The sequence below is a fragment of the Bos taurus genome, chromosome 5 (genome assembly GCF_002263795.3).
Source record: "Bos taurus isolate L1 Dominette 01449 registration number 42190680 breed Hereford chromosome 5, ARS-UCD2.0, whole genome shotgun sequence".
Classification (NCBI taxonomy): domain Eukaryota; kingdom Metazoa; phylum Chordata; class Mammalia; order Artiodactyla; family Bovidae; genus Bos; species Bos taurus.
Window position 1 is genome coordinate 112,772,139 of NC_037332.1, and position 19,105 is coordinate 112,791,243.

General features: G+C 43.4%; 1 protein-coding gene across 2 annotated transcripts in view; it reads left to right on the top strand.

Moving 5' to 3' along the window:
* The window catches only part of MEI1 (meiotic double-stranded break formation protein 1), a 56,199-nt gene that overhangs the window by 16,732 nt on the left and 20,362 nt on the right, over positions 1 to 19,105 (top strand). For both annotated transcript variants that reach the window (XM_059886399.1, NM_001308660.1), the window contains 9 exon segments: positions 3,804 to 3,918; positions 5,029 to 5,120; positions 5,929 to 6,070; positions 8,126 to 8,237; positions 9,022 to 9,082; positions 10,085 to 10,182; positions 11,862 to 12,030; positions 14,912 to 15,059; positions 18,702 to 18,977. In XM_059886399.1, coding sequence (XP_059742382.1) covers positions 3,804 to 3,918; positions 5,029 to 5,120; positions 5,929 to 6,070; positions 8,126 to 8,237; positions 9,022 to 9,082; positions 10,085 to 10,182; positions 11,862 to 12,030; positions 14,912 to 15,059; positions 18,702 to 18,977 — 1,213 coding nt within the window.

Below are 19,105 nucleotides of genomic sequence, written 5' to 3' on the forward strand. Positions count from 1 at the left end.
CCAATATTTACTTATATAGAAAATTTTACTTTGTTTCTACATTCTCCCTTTTAAAAATCTAACAAAGTAATATATTTAAGCAATAAAAAATAAAACATGCACAAGTTTTATAATGAAAAGAAAAAGTCCTCTGTTCCTACTTTCTAAAGGAAACTAATTTTAACTCATTTTGTCCTCATTAAGTTCTGGTGACTTATTTCCCTAACTCTAAACAATAAGAGTGCAATGCTATTTCTTTGTCCATTTAGAACATTTCATTGACTTACCAATAGGAAAGACCAAGACTTAGCTGTTTTGCCTTCTCTACATTTCCTTGACATTTTTACTAGTTAATATTTTGTTTTCAAGCTTTTAAATAATATGCTTAAAACTTGTATTTCTTGTTCCCTCAACTTAAGGCAGTATCTCTTAACACCCTACTTGGTTAGCTAGGTATATTCACACCCCAACTCTTCCTTAGCTTTCTCTTTACCTTCTACTTCTCAATATCAGCTGTACCTTTAATTTTGTATTATACTTTTAATTTATATTGTAAAGGTTGTTAACATTTATAGTCTCATCTGTAACCATAATTAAGTCTTTGTCACTTGCATAAAATTGCTTCTAAAAATTGAAGAATAGCATTTATATTATAATGGCTTCAGATTGTCTCTTTTCCCCTTTTGTCCTTTCCTGGATTTGAATGTCTAAATCTGGGACATGAATCCTAACAAGAGTGAGATGAGTAAAACAACAGGGTAACAAAGGCCTAGAGTAAGAGCAAGAGTCAATCAGAAGTTCCCAGGCAGAGCTGCAAGTCTCCCAGGAGGTCAGTGTTATGGGGGACTGATAGCACCTTTCAGGCAGGAGGCAGGGTTTGAGCTGTGCTACGCGGGCTTCCCTGGTGGCTCAGATGGTAAAGAATCTGCCTGCAGTGCAGGAAACCCAGTTTTGATCTCTGGGTTGGGAAGATCCCCTGGAGAAGGGAATGGCTACCCACTCCAGTATTCTTGCCTGGAGAATCCTATGGACAGAGGAGCCTGGTGGGCTACAGTCCAAGGGGTTACAAAGGATTAATAACCTTATATTATTAACATTATAAATGTTAATTTTATTTTGTATACTAACATATACATACACAAGGGATGAGAGAGATAGATTTGTGGAAGGACTAGGATTGGTCAAAACATGTAGGTGGGAAAATTTAGGGATTACTAAGGGTACCGTAGTCAGTCTGGCCAGCAGGTTGTGTGAGGGTAAGTAGTACTTGAAGAAGCCAGAAAGCTGGTTGGATCAGAATTATGGAGAATTATGGGTAGGGAGCTTATTAGGTTATTAAGGTTGTTAATATAAGTTTATATTTATAAAGTTAATATAAGGTATTTAATTATAAGGTTATTAATCCTTAGATGCTTTTATTTTTGACTTTAATTTTCCTGAATGTTTAGTGAGGTGATCCCTCTGAGGTGGAGTGTTTCAGAAGGTCTCTGGGAAGCCCAACCAGAAGAGGGAATGAGGAGTGAGAACTGTTGAAAGAATTTAAAGATGGCAGAGCCAGACCTTGGCTATCAATGTAGGATAGAAAGTTAGAGCTTCCATTCAATATTGTTCACTAATTGTAACAGATGTGCCACAGTAATGCAGTGTGTTAATAGTAGGGGAAATTGCAGTAGGGCTGGGGGAGTATGGGAACACTGCACTATCTACTGTATTTGTTTCTGTAGATCTAAAACTGTTGTAAAAAATAAAGTCTAAAAAGGGGGGGGGGGAATGAAAGAGCTTCCAGAAGGGAAAGGGGAAATCAAGCCTTCACTATATACGGTTAACTGAGCAATTAGAAGGCCCAACAGATTGCTCTCAGAGTTCAAAAACAGCCCAGAGATGAGGGTTAACATAGGTTTCTTCTTAGTTACTGCATTGGGTTGAATTAGCATCCCTCTAAAATCCATGCCCTTGTTTGGAAATAGGGCCTTTGTAGATACAATTGAGTTAAGATGAGGCCATCAGTGTGGGCTCCTGAATCCAGTGGCTGATGCCCTTAGAAGGAGAAGGGAGTTTGGACACAGGCACACACAGAGGGCCATGTGAAGACTGAGGCAGAAATTGGAATCATGCATTTATAAGCCAGGGAATGATGAGGATTGCCAGCAACCACCAGAAGCTAAGAAGCAAGGCAGGATTCTTCCCTAGAGCCTTTGGAGGGGCTGACACCTTGACTGCAGACTTCTAGCCCCCAGAATGTGAGGATAAATTTCTGTTGTTTTAAGCAACACAGTTTATGGTAACTTATCATAGCATTTCTAGGAAATCAATACAGCAAACTATACCCTGTCAAGTAGTCAGTCCTTCATTTCTTTAACTTTTTTTTTTTTTAATTTAGCATCAATTTACAATGCATCTAGTTCTGTTAGGTAAAGTGAAAAGGCAGAACTGGCCCCTGGCCTCTTGGAGCTCACATTTAGACTAATCATGACTCTTGCCTCCTCTGAGTCTATACAAATATGAGACGCTAAGTATTACTTTTCACATTGTTGCACATTCTCATATTAATTGATTCTCCAAACATAGTTTCCAGTCTCTGTTTATAATCTCCAAGAGAGCTCACTTCCTCCTAGATACTCTTGTCTACCTCTATAGAGATTTTTTCAGCTCTAAAAAAATTTTATTGACATATAGTTAATTTACAGTGTTGTGTGCCTCTATAGCGTTTTGACTCTTAGAAAGTTCTTCCTTATATTAATTCCTTAAATAAAATCTGGGTCCTTGATAACATTTACCTATTGATCATGATTTTCCTCATCAAGGTAGCAGAAATCAAACTTGATTTCTCTTCTCTAAGAGAGCTTGGGATAGGGTGGGGAGGGAAGTGGGAGGGGGGTTCAGGATGAGAGGACACATGTATACCTGTGACTGATTCATGTTGGTGTATGGCAAAAACCATCATGATCAGATCAGATCAGTTGCTCAGTCGTGTCTGACTCTTTGCGACCCCATGAATTGCAGCACACCAGGCCTCCGTGTCCCTCACCAACTCCCGGAGTTCACTCAGATGATATTGTATAGCAATTATCCTCCAATTAAAATAAATTAAATGAAAAAATAAGAGAGCTTATCAGTTATTTGAGAATAGTGGCCATATACATCTCTTGATATACCTTCTGTTCTAGGTAGTACTTCTTTAATTGGGAGGTCTTTTTCAGTGAGAAAACCCTCTGTATCCTTAATAACAATAACCATAGTCATGTGTGTGCGTGCATGTGTGCTAAGTCACTTCAGTCGTGTGTGACTCTATGCAACCCTATGGACTGTAGCCTGCCAGGCTCCTCTGTTCGTGGGGATTCTCCAGACAAGAATACTGGAGTGGGTTGCCATGCCCTCCTCCAGGGGATCTTCCCTATCTAGGGATTGAATCCACATCTCTTACATCTCCTGTATTGGCAAGTGGGTTCTTTACCACTGGCGCCACCTGGGAAGCCCAGTCATAGTCATAGCTGTCATTTGTAAGGACTTACTATCTAGTAAGCACTGTCCTGAGCACTGTCCTGAGTTCTTTGTATACATTATCCAATTTGGTCCTCAGCATAATTCTATGAGGACAGTACTGTTGCCTTTCACTTACTAGATGAGGAAACTGAGGGCTGGAGAGGATGAGGAATGTGCATAAAGTCACGCAGCAGACAAGTGCTGGACCTGGGATTTTTGTCAGATCAGTTCCTGGACCCAAGTTCGGATCCACCATATGCCCCCTCATTGCCTGAGAACCTGGGGCTATCTTGGGGTACCCTGACCTCACCATAGGCCTACCTTTGTCTCCCTGCATGCAGGAAGGATCATCAGAGTGCGCTACCTGTGCTGTACAAGGAGCTGCAGGGCTTGGTCAAAGCCATGCTGAGCCGGTGTGCAGATCTGTCCCAGACGCCGCTGAACTGGAGGCCCCTGGTCAGTGCACAGCAGCTGCTGCTTCTGGAGATCATGCTGTTCTGTGTTTTTAGAAGATAATTAGTACATTGCATTATCTTTATATGCCACTTTGTAGCTTTTTCTCATGCACACACACCTACAACAAGATGTTATTTTTTTTTACCATAACTGCAGAGCTGTGAGGCTTAATGATTGTTATCCTCATTAGGAAACCAAAGCCACAGGGGTTAAGCAGTTTTTCTCTTAGGTCCAAAGTAGCAAGGACCTGAGTTTAGGTAGTAAATCCCAGGGCCTACTACATGCTTTGTCTTTTATACCATCCAAGTGGGTATGGTAAACATGCTCACAAAATTATTTAAGGCTGGATTCACTAGAATCTTAGAATCTGACGAGTGTGCAGTGTGTCATAATTGTTAGCTTTTAGTGGTCCAATCGGAGAAGGTGATGACACCCCACTCCAGTACTCTTGCCTGGAAAATCCCATGGATGGAGGAGCCTGGTGGGCTGCAGTCCATGGGGTCTCGAAGAGTCGGACACGACTGAGCGACTTCACTTTCACTTTTCACTTTCACGCATTGGAGAAAGTAATGGTAACCCACTCCAGTGTTCTTGCCTGGAGAATCCCAAGGACGGGGGAGCCTGGTGGGCTGCCGTCTCTGGGGTCCCACAGAGTCGGACATGACTGAAGTGACTTAGCAGCAGCAGCAAGCTTAAAATATCAGAGGATATATTATTAATATGAGTGCTTTATTAACTTTGGAAACTAAGCTCTTTGCACATGATACGGTGGGGGAATTTGTGTGTTTTGGAGCAACTAATATGGGTGTTACAGCCAGTGAGGCTAATGTCGACTAGCCTGTGACAGCTTTCTGCATATAATAGAACAAGAACCAGTCCTGTGCTTCATGGGGAGACAAGGGGTTAAGGTTCCCCTTTGTACCATTTTTTTAAAGGAGCTACTAGATGTCTGAATTTTTGAGGATATCCATAAGACCCCCTGGAAAGTGTTAGGTGTGTGGGAATGCCAGACTCCAGTGCAGGAGGAAGAGGTCTGTAGTCCTCTAAGCAAAGACTGGAATACAGAGTATGTACTTGACTAGTAGTTTCCCTCTTTCCTTCTCACTTCAGGGCCATGCCTCCAACAGAAATTCGGAGAGGGCCATTCTTCGAAGAGGGAAGTTCCTCTTGAACACTCTGGAGGGATTTAGAAATGCCTGCAGGTAAGGAGCTCTTTATGATCTGATGAGGTAGTAGTATGGAGGGTGGGTACAGAGAGGAATGGACAAAGGGTGAAGTTCTAGAAGCAACACTTGATTTCTGATGCTTTGCTGCATAGTGAGAGGACTTTGGCTGGGGTGGAGAATGGGGATGTTTGAGTTTGGAGTGAGTATGTGGAGGAGGTCTCTAAAGGTTCCCTTCTAGTGAAGTTTTTGTTGCTGTGCAATGAAGTTGTATCTCATTCAGCTTTGTGCCTCATCCCAAGTAACCTAGCTCTCCATGTGTTCACTGACTGCTTGTTGGATTAATTCAGTTCTCATCAACAAACATTTGTTGTACCTACTGTGTACCTACTGTGCCAGCCCTGATGCTAGATAGTGAAAGTAGAAAGATAACTCAGATCAGCTCTTGCCTAAAAGGAGCTCACAGTCTCTTGGGAACCCAGACAGTTTTGTGTATATGTGTGCAATCCGTTACATTGTCACGAACCTGGGGAAGGCCTTCCAAACAGATAGAGCAGCACACATAAAGGCAAAGAGATGTGAAGCAGCAGACAGCATGGTATGTTGAGGGAAGTATTAACACATATAGTTGGGTGGAGTGTCACGTGTTATGGGAGAGAGGGCAGGGAGCTCGAAGCTGGAGGGGGCGCCCAAGACCAGGTTCTCCCTCACTGAGGCCTCCGGAGTTTTCTCCAGGTCCGCTGGTGGGGATGCTTGCCCTGAGCCCTGAACTCAGAAATCCCTTTAAGAGGATGAATCTGACCTTGTTGCATAGACAGTAGTAAATATACTCATATTTATTTCTCAGGTTGGCTATGGAATTCCAGAGGGAGCCTTCAGCCCAGGAGAATCCATTCACAGCTCCCAGTGCTGAGAAAGAAGACACCTTGGAGGCCTTCTCAGAATTTCTCCTCAGTGCCTGTGACTCCCTGTGTATCCCCATGGTGATGGTGGGTTGGGCAGCAAGGATCTTGGGGAGGAGAAAGACGTGAAAGCAAGCCAGGCTGAGAGGCACAGGACAGTGACTCAACACTCAACTAGATCTCCTGAGGGTCTTAGCAGTGTTGTTCTTGCAGCTACTTTTCCTTTGGTTTTAAAATCACAGTACAGTGTTTTTTTGTAAACAATAGATTAATAGATGCCTCTTAAAAAGTAGAAAGTAGTAGCAATAAAATAATAAATCGGTAATGTTTCAGTTCAGTTCAGTTGCTCAGTAGTGTCTGACTCTTTGTGACCCCATGAACTACAGCATGCCAGGCCTCCCTGTCCATCACCAACTTCCAGAGCTTGCTCAAACTCATGTCCATCGAGTCAGTGATGCCATCCAACCATCTCATCCTCTGTCGTTCCCTTCTCCTCCTGCCCTCAATCTTTCCCAGCATCAGGGTCTTTTCCAATGAGTCAGTTCTTCGCATCAGGTGACCAAAGTATTGGAACTTCCTGTGAATATTCAGGACTGATTTCCTTTAGGACTGACTGGTTGGATCTCCTTGCAGTCCAAGGGACTCTCAAGAGTCTTCTCCAGCACCACAGATCAAAAGCATCAATTCTTTGGCGCATGTTAATGAAGTGATAAATGCCTTATATTCAGAACTTAATTTAACCCTCCCATTGACCCTGTGAAATAGGTCCTATAATTTCCCCCAACTTAAAGGTGATTTTTCTATGGCTGTAAAGCAAGTATATGACAGTGCTGAGGTTTGAACCCATGTATTTTGTCTGCCTAGTAAAAACGGCTGATGTTCTTGCCTAAAAAATCCCATGGACAGAGGAGCCTGGTGGGCTGTGGTCCAGGGGGGTCACAAAAGAGTTGGACATGACTGAGTGACTAAGCATGCAAAGAGCAAGTCAATGTAATTTAGGCTTCAGTAAGTAGCACATATGTGAGTTCTGTAACATGAGAGATGGCTACTCTCAAGAGACCTGGTTTTGAGCTGACTTGAGACAAAGATGGTAGGAAGAGCAGGGTCCATAGTGTTGACTGCCTGACCCTGGGTGAGTCTTGTCCTGTTTGAGTTTTGGACATCCTATGAACAGTCTGTTAGTTGGGAAAGGAAACCTCCAAAACACCCACTGGAGACAGTAGGTGGCAGCAGGGGAGCATCCTCTGGTTATGACAGGAGAGCCTCTTTTCCTTGAAGAAGCCTTTGAGCCAGCACACCAGGGTCTTCAGGAGGGTAACTCTCAGGGACCATGGGTTACAACCCTGATTGGCACACACTAACAGTAATAGTTGGGCCATTCACTTTGGTTTCTTTCCCTTCTCTGCCTTCCTCCTAGATTTATGAAGTATTAGAGCTAGATCTAGAATTAGATTATAGAATTGTGGCGTTATTCTTGCTTTCTACTTTTTGGCATTTTATACATTTTCTTTAATGATCTTGTATTACTTTTATAGTTGAAAAAAAACTTGGTTTGAAAACCAAATGAAAAGTATCTGTAAGAACCACATCCCTGAGGCCCTGGCTATTTATACATGAGGAACCGAAACAGTGAAAGGGGAGGGGGGTGACTGACCCAGGGCACACAGCGACCTTGTGCAAAGCTTGAAATAGAACCCAAGTTTCTCTACTCTGTCTACCACGTCAGGCTGCCTTGTGATTCTATTCAAAGATCACATGAAAAATAAACATGAAGGAAGTTTGTGAACCGTGTTATTATATGTTAGAAACATGAGTGTCATTCATGTCACTATAATGCATAGTTTAGAAAGTGCTTTTTACACGTGAGATGTCATTTGTTTCTGGGAGGTAGGGCTTGTGGTTATTCCTGGTTTACTCTTTGGTAGATGCCCAGAGCAGTAACGAATCTTGCACAGTTTATTAAGTGGCAGATGTAAGCCTTGGATGTAGGCTTGTGACTTCAGGTCTCTGAGCTTTTTTTTGTGTCCATCAGATGAAAGAATTTAGACTGTTACTGCTAGATGATGCAGTTTTTGCTGATGCTCTTTCTTCTTCAGAGGTTCAGTCCTAGTGGACTATGCGTTCCCTCTTGGTTCTTTGCAGAGGTACTGGGAGCAGGCCACTCACCCAGCCGTGATGGAGGTTTTCCTCTCGGTTCTGCACAGCCTTTTTGTCATCGTCCCTCACATGAAGGAGAAATTCTCCAAGAAGCTCGGTAGGCCGCAAGCAAGTATGGAAGTTGGAAGAGGGGCTGGGGCCTTAGGCAGTTGCTCAGGGTACTCAGAGAGAGTACAACCTGTGGGTGGAGGGTTACTCATTCGTTCAGAATCAACATCCACACTCTGCCTAGTGTTGAGTGGAAGGATATATCATCCAGCAATCAAAAGTCTTTAAAGGCAGTTCTCAAATTAATTGATACTTCTCTGAGTCAAGAAGGTTCCAGTTCAGAGCCATGGGTTAAACTGCTGTCTCAGAAAGTTGCTGTGAAACTCTGAGAAGTTAATTCCCTACCAAAAGCCTAGGAGAGAATACAGATTATCCTCAACACTAGCTGGGGCAGTGGTAGCTCTTGTCTAGAATCCTGCTCTTACAGAAGCCCGGGATGGGCAGGACAGTGGTCACTTTTAAGCAGGGTGGAGTGGGAGGGGGGAGACTGGGAGAGTCAGGCAATGCAGGGGACTGGGCCAAGGTCACCAGCTAATGCGGAAAGTTCATCAGAAAAGAAGATGAACTTTTATTCAGCACTTGCTCTGAGCTAAATATTTGTTAGATCTTCTATATACATATATCTTACTTAGTTTCGCAGCAGGCTTTGAGGTATAGATATCGAAACTGAATCTCAGAGAAGGTAAGTGTCTCAGGGTCACGTTACTAGTTAGCGATGGAGCATATTTGAACCGAGGTCTGTGTGACTCCAAAAATAGTACCACTCAGACTTGGGAATCCCTGTAACAAGCCTGGCTTAAACCACTCTCTGCTTTCTTCCCAATTCTTGCAAGCTGCCTCATCCTTCATACGACTGGCCCTGGAACTGAAGGCTAGGTTCTGCAGTGGCCTGAGGTATGTATTGTCCCAAGGGGCCAAGTGTCCTTCTTGACTGGACAAGTGGAAATTTCTGACTGGTGTGGTTTAGTTATAGGACTGTGGAGGGATTGACACAGTGTCAGAATTGCTCAGCACCTGATGGTATGAGGTGGATGGGCTTCTCTAGCTTTTACTTATCTGGTTCTGATAAGACTCTCATTCCATGCGATACTCAGAAGGGCACCTTTTAGCAGCGAAACTGGAAGGGCTCTTAGAGATCATTTGTCTAACTCTCATTTTACAGACCAGGAAGCTGAGGCCCTCACAGGGTAACTGATGCCGTGCCCATCAAGAGGGTCATGTCCTGTTTGCTGCCAGGCCAGCAATTCCAGAGGAGAAGCTCTCTTATACAGAGTAGAGAGGTTGCTGCTTTAATCTCTCTCATTAGGTTTCTGGAGCAGCCTTCTCATTTCTGACTTGCTACCTGTTTCTGCATTTGCTTGGCAGATTCCACTTGTTACTGCCTACAGTCCTCAAGGTAACCTCAGTGGAGTATCTAGCCCTCCTTCCATATCTCTGGATAGAACAACTGATGTTCAGGAGAGAATACAGGGATCCACCTGGGTTCAGATTCACAGTTTTGGATGTTTGTAATTCTCCTGAATCACCCATTTTGGGTTCAACAGTTTCCCCTTTTTCTAGTACTTGCTAGCCCCTTCCTGATCCAGGAGCACATTCTGTTTATATGTTTTATTAATTTGGAGCTTAGTAGCTCACTTTGACTTATTTTTTTCAGGAAATTTTTCGTGAATACCTATATGGGCCAAGTGACTAAGTTACACCTGTGGGCAGCAGGTTCCATATTTACTTTTCACAGCCACCTCCAGACCTTCGACCTTCTCTACCAGGGCCATGGTTAGAATTTCCTTGGTCTCTGGTACAAAGCAGTGGTGCCTCAGTACCTGGCAGAGATAATGCTGTCCCAGCCAGAGTAGCAATGTCCTCTCTCTTTTTCTGCCTTCCTCTCCTCCCACTAAGTCACTCAGCCCTGAATCAGGTGTGTTCCAGTTTCCTGTACTACATGTGCATCAGCCTCTTCTCAGCTCCAGAGAAGACAGGACCACCTTCCCAAGAAGGTAAGATGCTGTAGTTTGACCACTTATGACGTCCATGGTAGTGTCTTAGTGTCTGGATGTCTTGCTGATTGGCTGAGTCATAAGTCAGTACAGTAATAAGAAATCTTTGCCTAAAGCTACCCAGAAGAACCATGGAATCATGGAACGATGGACCTATAAGCTGCTTCCTAGGGAGGGAGGTGAGATAATAGATCAGCTCTCTGCCTATCCAGGTGTGGTCTGGCCTGCATAGGGAATGGCGTGATGACTTCTGCCCTGGTGGCAGCCACATCACAGCAGCCTCTTGTGCTTACCAGCACCAGTCCCCTGCTGCTGGCCAGTTCTCTCTCTTGACTGGATAGGAGGAGCCCCACTTCTGCCTCCTCAGACCCTGAGACCCAGATATCTTGTTATATCTCGGGGCACCAGGAAGAGCAGCCAACCTTACTTACATGCAGACTGCATCTTTCTTTTACATTTCAGGAGAAAGGGCAGGTGGGTGTGCGAGGCTCAAGGATATTAATTTTGTTATGATCACAATGATCATAGTGTGCTTTGGTGGGAAAAGCAATAAACTTAGAATTAGGAAACCTGACCTGATTGCTGCCATGTCTCAGTGGCACATTCCATCTCACGCTCTACTTGGCTATAGGCGCATTGCATTGGCAGGATGGACCCTTTCATGTGACCTCTAACTTGGCCCCCTGCTTTCAGTTTCTCATCCTCCAACCAGTCTTCACCGACTGCTGGAGGGTCTATCCAAAAGCCAAGTCGACGTCTCAACTCCCCATGTCAACATCTCAACTCCCCTGGCCTTCAGCAGTCATCTCCAATCAGCAGTCTATCAGGCATTGTTTGACAGTGATGGAGTTTTCTCTGGTCTGTCTGTGGTGAAATTTGGAAAATAGGGTAATGTAGTGAATTTTCCATGAAGTTGAGTTTATTCAAAACTTAAGCTCTTGAGGTCCTTTTCTTTCATATTCTTTTGGTATTCAAATGTTCTTTCTTGTAAGAAACAGAAGTTTCATAAGAAATGTAGGAATCTGCCCTCAGGTTAAAATCCACATTCTATACTCCTTGTTCAAGGTCTTTCACAGGCTACCTACAAATTACATCACCCAGTTCCTAAACCCTTGATACTCCACATCTTTTCACTGATGGTCCAGTCACATTGAACTCCTTGCCGCCCCCTAAACATGACGTCCTCTTGTGCTTCCAGGCTGCTGAACACCTTGCTTCCTGGCTTGGCAAACCTCTTCTCTCCTTTCTCTGCCTGATTTCTGTTCACCGTTCACGGTTCCCTCCTCTTTGAGCTTGCCCTCCCCATCACAGGTGGCATGAGTCACTCTCTTCCACACTTGAACATGGCACTGATCACATGTCCTGCAATTATCTGTCTCATTATCTATTTTTTTCCCACCAGCTGCCAGCTCCAGGAGGTAGGGCCTGTGTGTCATAGCCTGGCCTAGAATAGCCACTCAGTGGACATTGTCAAGTGGATGAATGTGTCCCAAGTCCTTCCACATGTTACCTTCAGTCTTTCCTGAGAGACTAAGAGAGGGAGAAGAGACTGATTGCCTTTTCTCCTGTGTGTATCCTTGCTGTCCTGTGCAGTACTCTGTATGTACAGACACGCATGTGACCGTTACCTGCTCTCCTCTGTCCTTTGTGTGATTTTCTCCGGCCTGTTCCCTCCCCAGAGCTCTGTGCAGTGTCTGAGCTCCTGCAGCACGGGCTGCCCCAGATAAGCAGCAGGGGCCCTGAAAGCCTTGCTCTCCTGTCGGATCGCCAGTACGTGGAGGAAGCTGCTCGCCAGAGACAGTACTGCATCCTGCTCCTCTTCTACCTGGCCTACATTCACGAGGACAGGTCAGTGCTCAGAGCTGGTGACTGACAGTTGGTTCTGGAAGCTACATCTGTAGCCAGGTTCAGTTCAATAACTATTTACAGAGGCATCCTCTCCAGGCCTGGTGCTGAGCACTGGGGACATGGAGATAAGTGAAAAATGGCATGTATTCCTGAGGGGCTCACAGTTTGGAGAGACAGGTAGTCTCAGGAGTGAAGGACAGAGCCTCGAATGCTGATGAGAATTCCTTGATATCCCTGAGGGTGTTGTTTATGCACCAAAAAAAAAAAGTCACTAGTTTACTTTGATTTTAAGAATTACTATACAATTTATTAAAATTTAAAATCAAAGTACTATTTTTCATTAAGCTTTTAAAAAATTATTGAGGTAAAGTTTACATAGCTAAGTTAACCATTTTAAAGGGGACAACTCAGTGGCATTGCGTATATTCACAGTGTTGTGCAACCACCATCTCTGTCTAGTTCCAAAACATTTCCATCACTCCAAAGTAAAGCCTCTTATCCTTTAAGCAGTCACTCCCCTTTCCTTCTGCTCAGCTTCTGGCAACTTGCATTCTGTCTCTATGGACTTATCTATTCTGAACATTTCTGGTAGATGTGGTCGTATGTATGTGATCTTTTGCACCTGCTCCTTCCACTGAGCATAATGTTTTCAAGATTCATCCAGTAAACGTAATGTTTGCAGCAGGAATTGGTACTTCATTCTTTTTCATGGCTGAATACCATTGTGTGTATACACTACAGTTTGTTTATTCCTTCATTCATTGATGGGCATTTGGGCTGTTTCTACCTTTTGGTTATTATGAATAGTAATGCTGTGAATATGTGTGTACATGTGTTTGTTTGAGTACTTGTTTTCTATTCCTTTTCTGTATACACCAGGTTTAGAATTGAGGAGTCATATGGTAATACTATGGGTAACATTTTGAGGAACTTGCAAACTGTTTTCCAGAGGAGCTGCAGCCCCACCAGCAATGTTTGAGCAAGGGTTCCGGTTTCTCCATGTCCTTGTCAAGACTTGTCCATCTTTTTGATTATAGCCATCCTAGTGGTTATGAAGTGGTTTTTGCATTGTGGTTTTGATTTTGTTCCGTCCAGTCGCTCAGTCATGTCCAACTCTTTGTGACCTCATGGACTGCAGCACGCCAGGCTTCCCTGTCCATCACCAAATCCTGCAGCTTGCTCAAACTCATGTCCATTGAGTCGGTGATACCATCCAACCATCTTATCCTCTGTCATCCCCTTCTCCTGCCTGCAGTCTTTCCCAGCATCAGGGTCTTTTCCAATGAGTCAGTTCTTCACATCAGGCAGCCAAAGTATTGGAGCTTCAACTTCAGCATCAGTCGTTCCAGTGATCAAGGTTGATTTCCTTTAGGATTGACTGATTTGATCTCCTTGCAGTCCAAGGCACTCTCAAGAGTCTTCTCCAACACCACAGTTCAAAAGCATCAATTCTCTGGCACTCAGATTTCTTTATGGTCCAACTCTCAAAACCATACATGACTACTGGAAAAACCATAGCTTTGATTATACAGACCTTTGTTGGCAAAGTAATGTCTCTGCTTTGAATACACTGTCTAGGTTTGTCATAGATTTTCTTTCAAGGAGCAAGTGTCTTTTAATTTAAATTTTGATTAAATCTAATTAAAGAAATTTTGGGGGGATGAAATTTGTCTATTTTTTCTGTTGTCATTTGTTGTTGAGCATCTTCATGTGCTTGTTGGCCATTTGTATATCTTCTTTGGAGAAATGTCTGTTCAAATCTTTTGTCTAGTTTTGATTCAGATTGTTTGAGTGTTTTTGTTGTTGAGTTTTAGGAGTTATCTATATATTCTGGATATTATTCTTTATTAGATTTGCAAATAATTTCTACCATTCTGTGGGTTGCCTTTTTACTCTGTTGATAGTGGTTTTGGATGCACAAACTTTTAAAACTTTCATAAAGTCCAGTTTATTTTTTTCTTTTATTGCCTGTGTTTTTGGTGTCATAACCAATAATTCATTGCCAAATTCAATGTCATGAAACTTTTGCCTTATGTTTTGTTCTAAAATTTTTTTTATAGGTTTAAGTCTTTCATTTAAGTGTGTTTATATTTGGGGTTAATTTTTTTCTATCATGTTAGGTAAGATTCTAACTTCATTCTTTTGTATGTGGAAATCCAGTTTTCCCAGTGCCATTTGTTGAAAAGACTGTCCTTTCCCCACTGAATGGTGTTGGCACCCTTGTTGAAAATCATTTGACCATATGTATGATGGTACAATACTATTAACTAAACTTTATTCAGATTTCACCAGTTTTCGTGTACTGTCCCTTTTCTGTTCTAGGATACAATCCAGGATACCACATTGCATTTAGTATTACCTATTTTAAAATGTTTATCAGAGTCTTAATCTGGTAGGTGAGACATACCCATGGTAGAAAATTTAAAAAGCATAAAAGGACATGTAGTGAAGTTGGTCTCCTCCTCATCCCCATCTTCCTTGCATGTACAAGTGTAGAAATCTCCCTTCCCCAGAAAGGAGCCCATTGAACACACAAATGTTTAGTGATAAATATGAGAAGAGAAGGGTGAACTGGCGTCAGAGCAGGGCCTTCTGAACCCCCAAAGTAGCACCCTTCTTTTTAACACTGCTGGTCCAGCTGCCTGATGCTTTACCTTCTAGGTGTGAGTGAGGAGTCTCTGTCCTCTAACAGATCCTTGCACAAAGCAGAGAACTACGTGCTGTGCATGTGTGACAGTGCTTTGTTAAGTATGTACAGCACCCTCTTTGCGCAAGATGTCATTAGGCTGTGGACATGCTGGGACAGAAGGGCAGAGGGAGGGTGTGGCCAGGCGGGACAGCCATCTCTGCCTTTTTCACTCAGACTGTCCTTGGTTGACAGGTTTGTCTCAAAGACGAAGTTATTCATGGCTGTGCAAAGCTTCCTCCTATCTCTGCAGGACCAGGGTGAACGCCCTCCACTCGTGGTCTTCAGAGCTTCTATCTATCTGCTTGCAATCTGCCAGGACAAAGATGATGCCTTAGATGAGGTATGGACCAAAACACCTGGGGCTTTTCCTCCTTCTCATGCTCCTCTTCATCATGGTTCCTCGGAAGACTGTTTTGGTGTATATATAGAGATGCTGGGTGGCAGAGAGACAGTGTGTGTTAGGGGACTAGAGGGAGACAAAGTGCTGACACATACAGAGCTCGTGTAACTTAGTCAGTTCTCTCATCAGTTCTGGGAGGTAGAGATTACTGTTTTTATTTTATTGATAAGAAAATCAAAACTTAAGGACTTCCCCCAAAGTCCAGTGGTCAAGACTCCATGCTTCCACTAAAGGGGGTATAGGTTTGATCCCTAGTTAGAAAAGAAGGATCCTGCATGCTGTGGACCTAAGTTAATTAGGTCCTAATTAACCTAAGTTATAAAGGTCAATTAGGTTAAAGGCTGTTTTCTTAGTACTGCCTCTGGTTTGTGCAAGAGGAAAAAGGTGTGAGATGTCTACAGATAACAGTTTATGAAACAAAATGTATTGCTGAAACCTACATCATTGTTAGCCAGGCTGCTCTTGGATTACTTTGATAAGGTTATATGTTACAGGTTTTCTCCCTCCAGCTTGTTTATAAACTCTTAGGGCTGGAGCAATCATTTCACAATATATACATTTATCAGATGATTATGTTGTATCTCTTAAACTTGAAAGTCCCTCAGTCGTGTCCGACTGTTTGTGACTGGACTATACAAGCTGGAATTCTGGAGTGGGTATCTGTTCCCTTCTCCTGGGGATCTTTCCAACTCAGGGATTGAACCCAGGTCTTGCGCATTGCAGGAGGATTCTTAACCAGCTGAGCCACAAGGGAAGCCCATACCTGAGCTATCAGGGAAACCTTAAACTTATACAATATTATATGTTAATAATGTCTCAATCCTGGAATGTGAAGTCAAGTGGGCCTTAGAAAGCATCACTACGAACAAAGCTAGTGGAGGTGATGGAATTCCAGTTGAGCTATTTCAAATCCTAAAAGATGATGCTGTGAAAGTGCTTCAGTCAATATGTCAGCAAATTTGGAAAACTCAGCAGTGGCCACAGGACTCGAAAAGGTCAGTTTTCATTCCAATCCCAAAGAAAGGCAATGCCAAAGAATGCTCAAACTACCGCACAATTGCACTCATCTCACATGCTAGTGAAGTAATGCTCAAAATTCTCCAAGCCAGGCTTCAGCAATACATGAACTGTGAACTTCCAGATGTTCAAGCTGGTTTTAAAAAAGGCAGAGGAACCAGAGATCAAATTGCCAACATCCGCTGGATCATCGAAAAAGCAAGAGAGTTCCAGAAAAATGTCTATTTCTGCTTTATAGACTATGCCAAAGCCTTTGACTGTGTGGATCACAATAAACTGTGGAAAATTCTGGAAGAGATGGGAATACCAGACCACCTGACCTGCCTTTTGAGAAACCTATATGCAGATCAGGAAACAACAGTTAGAACTGGACATGGAACAACAGACTGGTTCCAAATAGGAAAAGGAGTACGTCAAGGCTGTATATTGTCACCCTGCTTATTTAACTTCTATGCAGAGTACATCATGAGAAATGCTGGGCTGGAAGAAGCACAAGCTGGAATCAAGATTGCCAGGAGAAATGTCAATAACCTCAGATATGCAGATGATACCACCCTTATGGCAGAAAGTGAAGAGGAACTAAAAAGCCTCTTGATGAAAGTGAAAGAGGAGAGTGAAAAAGTTGGCTTAAAGTTCAACATTCAGAAAACGAAGATCATGGCATCCGGTCCCATCACTTCATGGGAAATAGATGGGGAAACAGTGGAAACAGTGTCAGTCTTTTATTTTGGGGGGCTCCAAAATCACTGCAGATGGTGATTGCAGCCGTGAAATTAAAAGACGCTTACTCCTTGGAAGGAAAGTTATGACCAACCTAGATAGCATATTCAAAAGCAGAGACATTACTTTGCCAACAAAGGTCCGTCTAGTCAAGGCTATGGCTTTTCCAGTGGTCATGTATGGATGTGAGAGTTGAACTGTGAAGAAAGCTGAGCGCCAAAGAATTGATGCTTTTGAACTGTGGTGTTGGAGAAGACTCTCGAGAGTCCCTTGGACTGCAAGGAGATCCAACCAGTCCGTTCTAAAGGAGATCAGCCCTGGGATTTCTTTGGAAGGAATGATGCTAAAGCTGAAACTCCAGTACTCTGGCCACCTCATGTGACGAGTTGGACTCATTGGAGAAGACTGATGCTTGGAGGGGTTGGGGGCAGGAGGAGAAGGGGATGACAGAGGATGAGATGGCTGGATAGCATCAGCGACTCGATGGACATGAGTTTGGGTGAACTCTGGGAGTTGGTGATGGACAGGGAGGCCTGGAGTGCTGCAATTCATGAAGTCGCAAAGAGCTGGACACGACTGAGAGACTGAACTGAACTGAAAACTAGGTAAAAAGACTTAATAGTGTTTAAATGGCAATACTCAAATTGTTCTATAGATTCAATATAATCTTGATCAAAATTCTAGTTGCCTTCTTTTTTTTTTCCTTGTCTTGAAATGGACAAGCTGATCCTAAAATTTATTTGGAAATGAAAGGGACCCAAAGTAGCCAAAATAATTTTGAAAAAGAAGATCAGGTTTGGAGGACTCACACTTCTTCATTTCAAACTTACTACAAAGATAGAGTAATCAAGACAGTGTGGTTCTAAATATGTCTAGGAGAGACATCCAGATCAACCGAATAGAGTTGAGAGTCCAAAAATAAACCCAGAGGGGATTCCCTGTCTGTTCAGTGGTTAGAACTCAGCATTTTCACTGCCGGGACCTGGGTTCCATCTCTGGTGGAAGAATTAAGGTCCCTCAGGTCAAAATTGAAAACAAACAAAAACCCCGAAAATAAACCCATATATTTTTATAAGAACAACAAGACAATTCAGCACAGGAAAAACTGCCTTTTTAATAAATAGTGTTGGAATCAGTTGCATATCTACATGCAACAGAATGGAGCTGGACCGTTAGCTCATATCATACACAGAAATGAACTCAAAATGGATGAAAGACCCAAGTGAAGAGTCAAAACTATGGAGCGTAAAATCAGGAGAGTAACACGCTCAGGAATTTGAGCTTTGTTATATGTGCAGCAGGGAAGAGAGAGGTTTAGTAAATGGTTTAACACACCTGCTCTTTGCTGTCTCTGTGCCAGGCCCTGTGCCCTCAGACAGCTGAAGTCTAGTGTGGTAGGTAGACACATCCACGCTGACAGTTGTGACACACTGTGCTAAGTGTCATTATAGAGTGGGGTTTCTCAGCCACGGCACTGGTGACATTTTGCACAGTCTTTTCTGTGGGAGGCTGTTCTGTGCATTGCAGGATATTTAGCAGGATTCCTGTTTTCTCACACTAGGTGCCACTAGCACTCTCCCAATCAAGACAGTCAACAATCTAGACAGTCTAGACATTTTTACATGTCCCTTGGGGAGTGAAATCACCCGAGTTGAGGGCCACTGTTACAGGGTAAGCACAGTGAGGTTTTCTTTTCGCTGGAGGGTGCCAGTGAAAATAACCTGGACCCCTGAGAAGCCAGTACATTTTTTCCCAGTTACATCTTGGCTGTCTCTATTTGTTGGGGATTGGAGTCTCTTGGGCCCTCTACAAGGTGTATTTATACTCTTTATTCTTTGCCTCCAGGCTGTGGTTGGTGCCATCAGAAAATTCCTAGAGGACACCCCAGACCTGCACCGAGTCTACACCCACCATCCGCTCCTGCTCAGGTTGTTCCTGCTGCATCCAGAGCTGATGAGGAGGTTTGGGCACCGTGTCCTGGAACTTTGGTTCTCCTGGGAAGAGAGCAGCTATGAGGAGCTGGACGGTGTCCCGTCTGCCGGGCAGCCCACCCTTCCCGCCAGCGTAGCAGCCCTGTTTCACATATTTAGGAGCAGCCCCAGCATCCTACTCATTTTGCTAGTAGGTGACCACTTGCTCATTTCTACAGTCAGAGGTGGTGGGAGCTGGGAGCTGGTTTCCTGAGGTCAGGAGGCCCTTGAAGCTGCTTCTACCCAACTCTGGACTTATCACTGTTTCCATGTTAGTAG